At 48.0% G+C, this 12,237-nt stretch overlaps 3 protein-coding genes across 3 annotated transcripts; 1 reads left to right on the top strand and 2 right to left on the bottom strand.

Annotated features, from left to right (window-relative positions):
* Nucleotides 1–1,448: 1,448 nt before the first annotated feature.
* N7529_011553 (GPI anchored serine-rich protein) lies at nucleotides 1,449–2,111 on the bottom strand (the record flags this gene model as incomplete). The annotated part of the gene is made up of 1 exon (XM_057247079.1): nucleotides 1,449–2,111. The coding sequence occupies one exon, from the start codon at nucleotides 2,109–2,111 to the stop codon at nucleotides 1,449–1,451; it is 663 nt and encodes a 220-aa protein (XP_057092428.1).
* A 4,764-nt stretch (nucleotides 2,112–6,875) lies between these two features.
* Nucleotides 6,876–8,514, top strand: N7529_011552 (dual-specificity mitogen-activated protein kinase kinase; the record flags this gene model as incomplete). Its single annotated transcript, XM_057247078.1, has 4 exons — nucleotides 6,876–7,553; nucleotides 7,618–7,909; nucleotides 7,962–8,331; nucleotides 8,385–8,514. The coding sequence occupies 4 exons, from the start codon at nucleotides 6,876–6,878 to the stop codon at nucleotides 8,512–8,514; spliced, it is 1,470 nt and encodes a 489-aa protein (XP_057092427.1).
* Nucleotides 8,515–9,332: 818 nt separating this feature from the next.
* N7529_011551 (secretory pathway Sec39 family protein) lies at nucleotides 9,333–12,193 on the bottom strand (the record flags this gene model as incomplete). The annotated part of the gene is made up of 4 exons (XM_057247077.1): nucleotides 9,333–9,934; nucleotides 10,024–10,409; nucleotides 10,461–10,617; nucleotides 10,669–12,193. 4 exons carry the CDS (start codon nucleotides 12,191–12,193, stop codon nucleotides 9,333–9,335), a joined length of 2,670 nt encoding a protein of 889 aa, XP_057092426.1.
* Nucleotides 12,194–12,237: the final 44 nt, after the last annotated feature.

Below are 12,237 nucleotides of genomic sequence, written 5' to 3'. Positions count from 1 at the left end.
CGATGAGGTACAAGGAACCGACACCCGACGATATGTGAATCTTCTCTTAAATTAACAGAATTGAGGTTCGGAGGCCAATGCTCGCTGTAGATTGCAATTTGAAGGGGCCGTGGTTCCGTTGTCTCCACTCAGGACGGATACGATGTCCACGACGTTTAGGTTTGGATGTGTCTGCAGTGTCTACAGTGTCTGATATTGAGTGGCTGTATATAGCAGACATCTGTGCTTATGGATTCTGGAAACTGACAAGATAAAACATATAGTCAAATCGGGATATCGCGAGATGTCGTGTGCTCTAACGCTCGTAGATGGCAAGCCGATTCCGACTCAGCCACTGAGGTCACAAATTGTGGGTTTCCTATTTTTGTTGGCCAATCACTGGTCTTTCTGAAGTCACACTCGCATGTAGCATCTGTACAATATAGGGCATCAACAAGCTGAGTTCTTAAGAATTATCGGAATCTCAAAAATGGCAGATAATTCACAGTAAATTCTTGAAGCATAGAGAGTTTGGGGTGACTATTTATTGAGAACTTGCAGTGCATGTTTCAATTGAATTATGGTCAATTAATTTGAATACCCAAAAATGCAGACGCTTTACAAGAAACATATCTCATACCGCAACTCAATCTTGGTTACTGACAATGTTTTCAAATGACTGCTGCATACCTGAGATGCCTGGGATGGAAGAGGCTGTTGAAAAGCGATTGAAATTTTGTTATCATCTTGTGGTATATGTCTGCCGTGAGAAGGGGTTCATTTTCTAGTGTGAAACACTAGTTGATTGCCCAGTCAAGCCCTAAACTTGCGGTCAGCACGGAAGCTGTTGGTCGAATGAAGCGGTTGGATTTAAATTCCCGATGCCAAGCCACCAAGTCGGTTTGAAATGCACCTGGGAAAGTCTCGTGGCATAATCAGCCCTAGGAAGTATGAATAGTCAGCACCTCTGGTGATTCAGGGGTTAGGGCAGAATCAAAATTGAGGGTGAATCGGCGCAGACCAATAATGCACTACAGAATTTTTGAAATACCATACTAAAAGTGTATACAGTACAACCAGGATACAGATTATGGAATTATAGACGGAAAAAGTAAGGATACATTCCAACAGGTTACGGGCGCTGGAAAGGAGAATGTGAAAAGCTGTCATGGTTTACATTAAGATCGTGCTCAAGCCACCAGCGAGCTTCGCACAACTCCGAAGCTATCCAGGAAGCCCAAGAAATCAAAAGGGAAATATGTATATCAAAAAAAAGCAAAAAAGGGATAGACCATATCCAGTCAGAAAGCAACAAATTGTTAAGAGTAAATCACCAGAAACCCTAAATAACACAATCCTCTTCTCGCATTACCTCCAATCAACCAATCCGGTACACACACAGCTAAGTGTTAACCAGACCCGAAGATCCAACTAGATTAGACAGGCGTGACCAATCCGGAAGGAATCATTTATGCCAGGAAGAAGGCAGCGGCAGCGGCAACACCGGCAAGGCCGACGGAGCCGGAGAGAGCACCAGCACCGTTGAAGGCAGGGGAGGAAGCAGCGGGGGAAGCAGAGGCAGTGCCGGAGGCAGCGGGCTTGCTGCCGGAGGGGACGTGGGGAACACCACCGTTACCGCCAGCGGAGCCAGTGGGGGAGACACCGGAGGGAGCGGGGCCAACGGGCACAGTCGAGTAGATGACGGTGGGCACGCAAGTGGTGATAGCAGTCACGGTGTAAGAAGCGGAGGTGACCGCAGGGGGAGCGGGAGCAGGGGCGCTGGAGCTAGGAGCCCAGCCGCCAACGGAGCTGGAAGGAGCCCAGGTGGGGACGGAGGACCAGGCAGGGGTCTCGGAAGACCAGGCAGGGGTCTCAGAGGCAGCAGGAGTCTCGGACCAGGCGGGGGTCTCGGAGGCACCGGCACCGGGGCCAGCGGGGCTGCTGGTGACAGCTCCGACGCTGGAGGGGGTGGCGGTGGCCTCGGCGCTGGTGCGGCCGGGGCAGTCGGTCACGGTGGGAGCGCAGGAGGTGATGGTGACCTCGTCAGTCTCGTAGACGGTCTGGTCAGCGGCGCCGGGAGCGGCAACGGCAAGGCCGGCGAAGAAGGCAATGGTGGCAGCAGTGAAACGCATTTTGAATGTTATGTACGGTAAGCCGTGGGATGTTCAAAAAGGTATATATAAAGATAAAAAGCGGTGCTTTTTGAAGTTGAAAGAGAGTGTGGTTTAAAGAGTGTAATGACCGAAGTCGAGAGAGAGAGTGAATGGATGCTTTGCAACGAAGATAGTACTTGGAGAGAGAAGAAAGAAACAGAAACAGCACGGGGAGGTAGGGGCCCTTTGTATGAATGGGGAGATTGGCCCAACTTGAGATCAGCAGCCACTCAATGCCCACTTCAATATTGCCCCTGTAAAAAAAATATATAAATTAGGACAAAAAAGGGGAGACTCGATATTGAACGTTGTATCTGAAATGTTGTACTAGGTACTTATTCCGCCACTAACCCACACCGCATCCTGCCATGTACTGGGAACATTACACTTGCACGGCCTTCAATTAGAGAAATACTATGATTGGATCGATGGTAAGGTTTTGTTTTCTTTTCGTAAATGAAGTTACCAAAGAGCAACGAGTTACAATTGAAAGACTGGTAATTTTGACCCGCTAGTGTTCTTAGCGTTCGTTGATCGTTGCAAAATGGCTTTGAGACAGAAAAGCCCTTACCTCTCTATCAAAATAGATACTCCATGAACTATTCAATGGTAGTACGAAGTATACTACTGCATCACCAGTACTCCGTAAACAGAGTATGCATCTATTCTTTGTTTGTTTTTTTTTTTCCTTTTTATCATTGTTATTTTCTCTTCAGTTTTTCCCTCAACTGTTTCAGACCGCTGATCCACTAACTGTTCCTGGCGTCCAAGTTGCAGCGTTACCCCCCGTGGGTCACTATATCCACTTACCCCTGAACAGCCCGCGATTTATTATTTCGCCAAGATCACGTATTGTGCAAGGGTCGAATCCACGATGATGTGCACTCTACCTGCGAAATGTGGCTGGTCCTTACTCCGGATGTTCATCTTACAACATTGTACTCCATAGAAACAAACAGTTATCGGAGCGAATCGCCCGAGACATGATAATATTACTTTGTGATTACATTGTTGTACTAATTCTAGTGGAGCATAATAATGGGACTGTGCTGGATCCTTCGGAGACTTGAGTATATCATCGTCCGAGACCTTTTTTTATTTTGCTTTTAGTTATACAAGATTGGACACATATAGTATTCTATAGCCCGATGTTTACCCGTATCCATTGCTATATCTAGATCATTACACCAAAAATTGTAGATATACTTCTACACCGAGTTTGAAGCTACTAAGACCAAGTCTGTATTCAATACAATCCAACCATATCCGATAAATCCGACCGTCATCGCTAAGGAATTACCCCCGCAACGGGAAGGTCTCAAGCACTTCGCGCCTTAACGGCTAGACCGCATCAGTTTACTTCCGCGTAAAGTGCTTAACGAAGCTTGCTCGTGGCGTGCCCCTGGACTAGCCACACCGGTCTATGGGGAAGAGCCCAAGCGCAACTTGGACAAAAAAGATCAGGGTCTAGGCGCATGATTGGCCGTCCCTGACATGGCGCATATGCCGTAATCTAACAAGTTCGCATTCGCATTTTACTTTACATGTTATGTATCCGTTGTACTTCAATACCCAGGGACTCGCAGAACACATCAAAGCGGTGTCGATCTTCATCCAGTTCCTGGGTCGAGACCTCGAAACAAACACTCGAAGCGGTTCGGTTCCACCACCACTCAGAACGCAGTAAGGACGGAGTAGTACAAGCTCTAGCCACAATTACAATTACATGTTCATGTCGTAGGGCCAATGATCGTTTAGCCCGGGTTTATGGTCTTGACGTGGCGTTGGAACCATTTTTGTTGACTCGACTCCATGATAGGGGTTGTTCATGGAAGATGAGGTTTCTTGGACCTCGTGGCGCCCCCAGACTCCACAGCGCCGCTATTGAATTCTTGCGCTTCCTGGCCCCTTTTTCAATAGATCGGACCGCTCTCTTGGATTTCAACGTATAATTGTGCTCTTATCAACCCCATATTTATTTTCTGATGCTATCTTTAGCTATGTTTAGGCTTTGGGCGATATGATTATTGGTGGACCGTCTCCGATGTATCTGATAATAGGGGTGTTCGTGGGATAATAATAGCCGGTGTGGACCGGAGCTTTTTCCGAAGTTCATGACAAAGTAGTATAGCGTGGGGTATTCTTGCAGTCTTCTGCTTTGAAGTTGAGGTGTTTGATGTTCAGGGGAAGGGGCTACTACAATAGCTTATTCAACCTGTACTGAAGACGGAGTACACCTGGGCAATATAGCAAGTTTGAACATCCATCTACATCTCCTTTTTCTCAAAAATTCTCCAGTACCTAACTAACTACTTACTTCATTACTGTTGTACGATGTAGGCAGTAGTGTGTGCCAAGTGTGCCCTGATGCCCTGGTGTCCAGATGCCGAGTGGTACGTGTTCTTGATTTAAAGTGGACTTGCCTGCCACCCTCTGCCTCGAACCTTTCTGTGAACAATTTTATGCTTGCGCTTCACTCTCAGCAGAATCAAAATGGAATTGGCGCCTAAAAACCCATAATTTCGTATGCGCAATTTGCAAACCCATCAGATCGATGAACCAACGATCACATTCATTCAATCAATCCCATTCGATCGTCATTGAAGTCACCTGTCAACCCAGTCCGACGATCAGCAGCGACGCGTCACGTTTAGCGCCGATGACACAAGCGAGCAACAGCAACCTCGGGATCCCTAGAGAGCAACACTGTTGATTTCTTACCATCAAAATGTGCTCGTCTGAGCACGCGCGCTCTGTTCCACGACGGGGTTGGTGGTACAGTGAAATACCTTGTATAAGACAATTGGATCATTGTCTGCCAGATACAAATGGATTGCGTATATTATATCTCCAGGCTGGATTTTCAACATGACGAGTCCGATCTGAATCTGTGTTGCTTTTGTCTTCGATCACTCCCGAGTTTGTCTTGGTATCAATCACAACTTCAATGCAAGGCATTTGTTGCCAAAGGTACAGTATGATCTAACAGTAGGTTCGCCCATTTCTGAGTTTGCTGCTTGTTGATCTACAGACACACTTTAGCTGGTTGATTGGCAGAAAACAAACAGTTTGATAGAATAACGAGTCGCGTGCTGGACTTTCACAACCCTCATGATATTATTGTGTGTTTCTCAATTTTACTATGTAATAGACCACCCATGGGCAGCTTCGCGCTGTGTTGACAACCATGGTAAATCTTGATGCTTGTAGCACACCTTCGGCATACCAAATTTCACGACCTGTAGATCAAGATCCGGTAGAAAATTTAGGAGGGGATTGTTTCAGAGCGCTATGTACTCCGTAGGTCCATTGTAAACCATATATGCAACGTACAGCATAATTAGCACCTGACAATTGACAATTGACATCATATAGCCTGTCTACTGTGCTTTCGGGGCCCACATGAAAATACACCAAATAATAAAATATCTATGTTCCAACGCATAGTTAACCGAATCCAGGAACAGAAGTAGGGCATCCAGTTCTTGGAACCGATGATGACATTGGACCCATATTGCGCGGCCACAGATGGGCTAAGCCACAAGGGATAACTGTCAATATGTGTCAATCTTCCAGGTTTGGCCTTTCGATGACATAGCTTATATTATTTTCCGACATGTCGCATTGTCGCTCTTTAACTGGTTATAAATGTTGTATAATATAACATTGTGGGTGGAAAATATATTTACCACTGTTGTACGTACCTTTACGTTGTACTCATACGATAACTACATAGATAGGTACATTGTACATGTGTATACAACGTACGACGGGTGGTCGTACTTCTGTAAGGCTGTCCCAGTGATGGGACACATATATACCAACTATGATAGGTCAATTTGGAGGGGAACAACAGATGTGTTGGCGATTTGAACGCCACAGTTTGCTGTTGCGGCTCAAGGCAACAACGTATATTTATGTCGAGGTCATCTATATGTCATTGGAATATATCATTCCAATGTTGCTATAGCTATGGATTTTACAGAATTCCAAGTATTGAGGGAATTGCAGTAAGATTGTGCATAAGTATATAGAAGAATGTGTGTACCAATATATATTGCGCTGGGCATACATACATAATGTTATCTATTGGAAAATTGCAAAAAGTTAGGCCGAACCATGGGTTGAATGAATTCTCTGTTTTTTTTCGCATGTTTCTTTTTCTTTTGAATGAACAAAATCTTCCATATAGCAAAAACCAAAGATTAAAAAAGAATGAAGAGACCAACAGTAGAAAATATGCAGTGTTTCAGCTCAGGCGCTTTCTGAAACACAGGGGACCCCACTGCCTAGGGTCCGAATCTTGTCGCTCCCAAGACTCCCAGGGCTGTGTCGCTCTATTTTAATACTCAAAGTATTCTTAGTGAAATTGATTCAGATTAGCATATAATTCTGTAGAAAACTTCTATTCTACTCTAATCTACTCTACTCTCTACACTACATACAATAATTTGTATAAGCCATTTACTTAAGTATACGTAGTGGACAGGTCACCTGCCACATCGAAACATCTCTCGGCAACTTCTCATTCGCAACTCCACTCGTTCAGAACAGCCTTATCTGTTCTGCCTTTTGCTTTTGCTTTTGATTCTGCTTTGGCTTGTGTTTTTTGTTGTGTATTCACCTTCAATAACTTTTGTTCACTCCCTTATCCTATTCATCAACGGGTAGGTACACACTGTGGCTACCTTCGCCGATCCAAACGAGTTGTTCTTGCCTGGCGAAAGGCAAAGCAATCTCGCCATGTCATCCTCCGTGCCTCTTCTTCGTCCCCCTGTTCCTGGCGGCCGCAACAACAGCGGCAGCCCGCGAGCTCCAAAGCTCACTCTAGGCATCCCTCCATCTCCCAACGCCAAACCCGTCAATGGCACTGCCCCCGCCCTGGTCCCTCAACCGGTCCCTCAAATCGACACCCAGTCCACACCTCAACCTCAGCGCTCGTCAGGTCGACCTGCTCCCCCACGACTGCAACTCGCTACTCCTATGAAGAGTCAGCAGAATCTGCATCAGTCAGCAGTCATGCCCAACGGTCGACCAGCCCCGCCCCCGCTGACCATGAATACAAGTGGCTTGGGAGGAAATGGAGGTGCGCCTAAATTGTCACTTCAGACAAATGGCACACCCGCAAACTATTTTCGAAATCCGGATGGCTCATCGGATCCTTCATCGGCGATCAGCTCAGTGTACTCGGACCGCGAGGGTGGAGACCGTGATAACAATGTCAATCTAGTTCTCCCTGATCTGAGTAAATTGAGTTTGGAGAAGGGCCGGCCCCTCGATGTGGATGATCTCGATGATGAAGGCTGGCACGCGGCCAGTGAACAGAACATGATCGTTGACCTAGGAAGTCTCGGAGAAGGTGCTGGCGGCGCGGTCACCCGATGCAGACTCAAGGAGGGAAAGACTGTGTTTGCACTGAAGGTGAGTTTTTCGTCTACTATTGGTCTGTTCTCTTATGTTCAGCAACTTACTAACATTGAACTAGATCATCACTACGGACCCCAATCCTGATGTCAAGAAGCAAATTGTGCGTGAGCTCAACTTCAACAAAGACTGCGCTTCGCATCACATCTGTCGTTACTACGGTGCTTTCATGGACAAGTCAACTGGCACAATCTCTATCGCTATGGAATTCTGTGAGGGTGGAAGTCTAGACAGCATCTACAGGGAAGTAAAAAAACTCGGAGGTCGTACTGGAGAGAAGGTCCTCGGCAAGGTGGCAGTAGGCGTCTTGAACGGGTTGACCTATCTCCACAGTCGAAAGATCATCCATCGAGGTACGCCCGTGCTTTTTCGATATACTTGACTTCAATAGCTAATGATCTGCAGACATCAAGCCTTCCAACATTCTTTTGTGCCGCGACGGCCAGGTTAAACTGTGCGATTTCGGTGTCAGTGGTGAATTCGGCACCAAGGGTGACGCCAACACCTTCATTGGTACATCTTACTACATGGCCCCAGAACGTATCACGGGTCAATCATACACCATCACCTCCGACGTTTGGTCTCTCGGTGTGACTTTGCTCGAAGTCGCGCAGCACCGATTCCCCTTCCCTGCCGACGGGACTGAGATGCAGCCCCGCGCAGGGCTGATCGATCTGCTCACTTATATCGTCCGTCAACCCATTCCCAAGCTGAAGGACGAACCAGAAAATGGCATTCATTGGTCGGATAACTTTAAATACTTCATCGAATGCTGGTATGTACTTTTTCGAAACGCCCCGCTTATTCATCGACTAACACAACTTTTAGCTTGGAAAAAGAACCCCCTCGACGCGCGACCCCCTGGCGGATGCTGGAACATCCTTGGGTACAGGAAATGTCAAACAAGAAGGTCAACATGGCCAACTTTATCAAGCAGGTGTGGGATTGGAAGGAGTAAAAGAACAAAAGAAAACAGTCCCAACCACACTTCCTCAGTGCCATACTGCAATTTCCGTTCCTTTGAGTACGAGAGGCTGGACCCCATTGACCTGGATGTCAACACAACTCAAAACCTTCACGACTCTATCCATTGCCTTTTGCTTTGCGTCTTCCCTCCCGGGCCGGAACTCGCGGGGACTCGACATACCCATACCCTATCTATCATTAGCAAATGCTCATTCCCAGCGCCACGAATCCCGGCTACGCTTCACCCCCTACGATCCTTCACGGCCTGACGTTCTCAACCTCCGCCTTCTGAGTGTTATCCACCTCGCGCCTCGCCTCCTCCCCATTCCTTTGCATTTTTCGGTCCTTTGCTCGATGGAATGGTCCTTCTCTGCTCTTTATGTTTCAAGCTTGGACATATCGGTTTTGCTTGGTATATCGTGTTCTCTTTTTTTTTCAGTGTACAGCCCTTTTTTTTTTACTTTGTCTGGGTTTTTCTTTGGTGCCGCTTTGCACTGGATGCGGGAGTGTATGCAATGCATGGAGATTTTCATGGACATGGGTACTTAATACCATTGCATTTTTGTCTTTAGGTTCAAATGCATGTAGTTGCTGGATAATATCACGAAAATATAGGATGAGACGAGTCTTTTCAGTGTCTACTCTACATATGTATATATTTAGATAGCATAAGCCCTTCCATAGCTCTACACGTATTTGGCTCTGAAGCAAAATTCCAGGTGAATACCGTCCAGTCAAAATTCTCGTTTCTATCATAAAAGTTACTCTGGGTACAAACAATCCCATGCGAAACATAACCAAATTTCCAATCTACTTAGGATTGGCCCCAATAACCCACCCAATACCACTAACCAGCCCACCAGTCACCATATTACTAACCATATCCCTCTTCCGCACACGACCCTCACTATCCGGCGACAGAGGCCGCTCATCATCAACCTGCTCCGCCGCCCCACGCAGCGGAAACGCATTCTTGTGAATAGCCATTGCCGCACCGCGCGCAACCTCAAAGAGGCCCATGGGCGCCTCATGGCGATGCGAGTTCGGCAGGGCAGCGCGGGCGCGAGCGCGCCGCGCAGCCCGCTGCTGCTCTGTGTCGAAGGCGTCGCGCTCGGAATCGGAGGGCCCGAATCCGCCCGGGACGGACGAGAGCGTGTCGCCTTTGCGATCCCAGAGGTCTTCTTCTTGTTGTTCGCGGGCGCGCAGGGACGTCAGTTCTTCGTCGCAGCGGCGCCAGGCGCCGAGGATTTCGGGGAGGGGGTCGGGGGATGGCGTGAGGACGAGGGAGAGGCTGAGAAGTTCCATTCTCTGGGATAGGTGTGTGATTTGGGTTGCTAGCGAGGGTGGGGGGTTTGTTGGTGTTGTTGTGCGGTAGCGGCCTGCGCTGTACACGGCTCGCCAGGAGATGTCATCTGGCGTTGTTGGGGGATTTAGGAGGGGGAGGAAGTTGAGAGGAGGGAGGGCGGTGTTAGGCGGGTTTGGATGTAGGAGTAGGCTGTACCGAAATCGTTGGTGGATAGGGCGGATGTTATTGCCAGGGAGATGATCCGGCGTTCAGCGGTGAGAAGGGTTTGCTCCTTTGATTGAGGGTGGGAGGTTGCGTCTTCCGTTTCATGCATTGCGGTTTGGGTGGGCACGCCTGCCGCGACGAGGTTTCGCCCAATTGAGAGGAGGTCGTCCAATTTAGTGTAGCTTCTTGCATTTTGTTCGAGAACCTTCTCGATCAACAGGAGAGGATCGTGGTGCACTCGAATGCTGACCGGTTGAAATGGAACACCATGTTGAAGGGTCAGAGAGTAATATGAGAGCGCATGTGTGGCTGCGATGAGGGCGTGGATTTGCTTCAATGCAGTAGACTCGGGGAAATGCGGTTGGAATGATTGCAAACTGTGGTCTTGTTAGAGACAACTCTATACGTTTTTAGTGATAAGCACTCACATGTCGTAAGCCCTCTTCATTCCCCCGCGGGTTCGGTTTCCATTGCTTGCATTATCATATGCTGTGAAAATGGCCTCTTGAACCGCTGCTTCTACCCGGGCAGGATTGAGAGGCGCTGGTTTGGAGTTGGTATATAAGTCGACGGCCAATTGATACTCTGGGGGTACTATTAGTATTGAAAGCGAAGACTGGAGGTCGGATAGCTTACCCTTGGCTGCTAGGAGCGCCTTTAATATCTCTGTCTCAACCGTCTCTCGCGGAATTCTCCAGAAAAGTCCATGGTAGGATGAAGGTTCATCCCATGCGCTATCTGACTGTTCTGCTTGCCAATCTCGAAGCCAAAGCAATTTTTGTCGGACCATTGGCCAATCTTGGTGTGGCTTGGGTTGCTTCACAGTAGATTCTACTGCGTTTTTAAGCTCAACTAGTTGCATTTCCTCGGTGCTGTGTAAACACGTGTTTGCTGCAACTCGGCAGGGAACAAGATGACCAAGTTCGGTCAATATACGAAGAGAGAGAAGCAAAGCACTGAGGAACGATATTGACGAAGGTGATGGTTTCGTTAGAGGATTTGTCGGTCTCAAGAGAGAATTCTGTAATAGCGATGCGCGGGACGTTGAGGAAACAGGCTCGGTGTCATAGTGCACAGATGGAAGCTCCGAATCAGTTCTGAGGTACACGCTGTCTTCAAGATCGAGGAGCTTCGCAATTCTGGTTAAAACCTGAAAGGAACCCTCCAGCACAGCCGTCGATGAATCTGCATGGGCATACACCACGGCAAGACCAGATTGGCCATATCGAGCCTGCAGTTCTCTCGCCTTGTCGTCTGGGAGTCGATCTTCGGGCTTTTCATACCCGCCTAGATCGACATCTGACGGTCCATCCCAATGCTTGAAAGCACTCACAACGCTTTCGTGATCCACCAGACTCCGCGATACTAGCCATTCGTTGACATGTTCCCATCCAGCCAATTCAGTCGGTTGAGGTTTCTCGGATCCTTGAATGAATGAGACCGAACTCTGTTGCGCCGCTTCGTTGAGTCTTCTTCGCTTTGATCGACTGCCGCCATAGAGCCAAGGCCCAATCAAGCCTTTCAAGTTGTTAACCAAATCCATGCTGGCGCCCTCGTCGCTGACCAAAGACAAGAGTATGTTGATTGCGGTCTGATCGTCCATCGACTCAAGTACTTCAAGCGATATGTTTTCGTCGCGATTGGCGTATAATTCATAGTTGAGTCGAAGCAATGGTAATAGGCTGGAGATGAGCCATGTTCTAATGATTTGAGAACGCTCGTAGAAGGGTAGGAGGAGTTCGAGTATGAGGGGCTGTAGCGCTGTTTCAGAATCGATTAAATGCGCTCGGTGAATGAGAAATTGAGTCAAAGGGTCCGCTGAAGCAACTTCGGCTTCCTCGTCGGGGCGTTGTAGTGGTCGGAGATTGAGCTTCCGCACGCGCTTTCGAGCAACCGCTTCAGTCAAATTTTGGACCGCAGAAGTGTCGATAGCTCGGTCTGCTGATGTAGTAGACCCAGTTTCTAACTCTTGCAGCACCGAAGTATAGCTAGAGGGCTCCGTGCTCTCTGGGAGGAAGGTCAAGATAATGCGTAGGAGGCGCTCAAACGGAAAACAATGGGGAAATTGGGCTTGTAGATTAGGCAAGTCCGCCACGTTACCACCTGCGCAAAGATTTGTAGCAAGCAGAATGGCATGCGCATCAGATAACTCGAGAGCCATGATCTAAAGAGTCGGGACAGTCGAGTGAGCTGGCCTCATAGTTG

Source organism: Penicillium soppii, assembly GCF_028829465.1.
Source record: "Penicillium soppii strain IBT 18220 chromosome Unknown utg000010l, whole genome shotgun sequence".
Lineage (NCBI taxonomy): Eukaryota > Fungi > Ascomycota > Eurotiomycetes > Eurotiales > Aspergillaceae > Penicillium > Penicillium soppii.
Note: the sequence above shows the minus strand (reverse complement) of the source record. Positions and strands in the feature narration are given on the sequence as shown.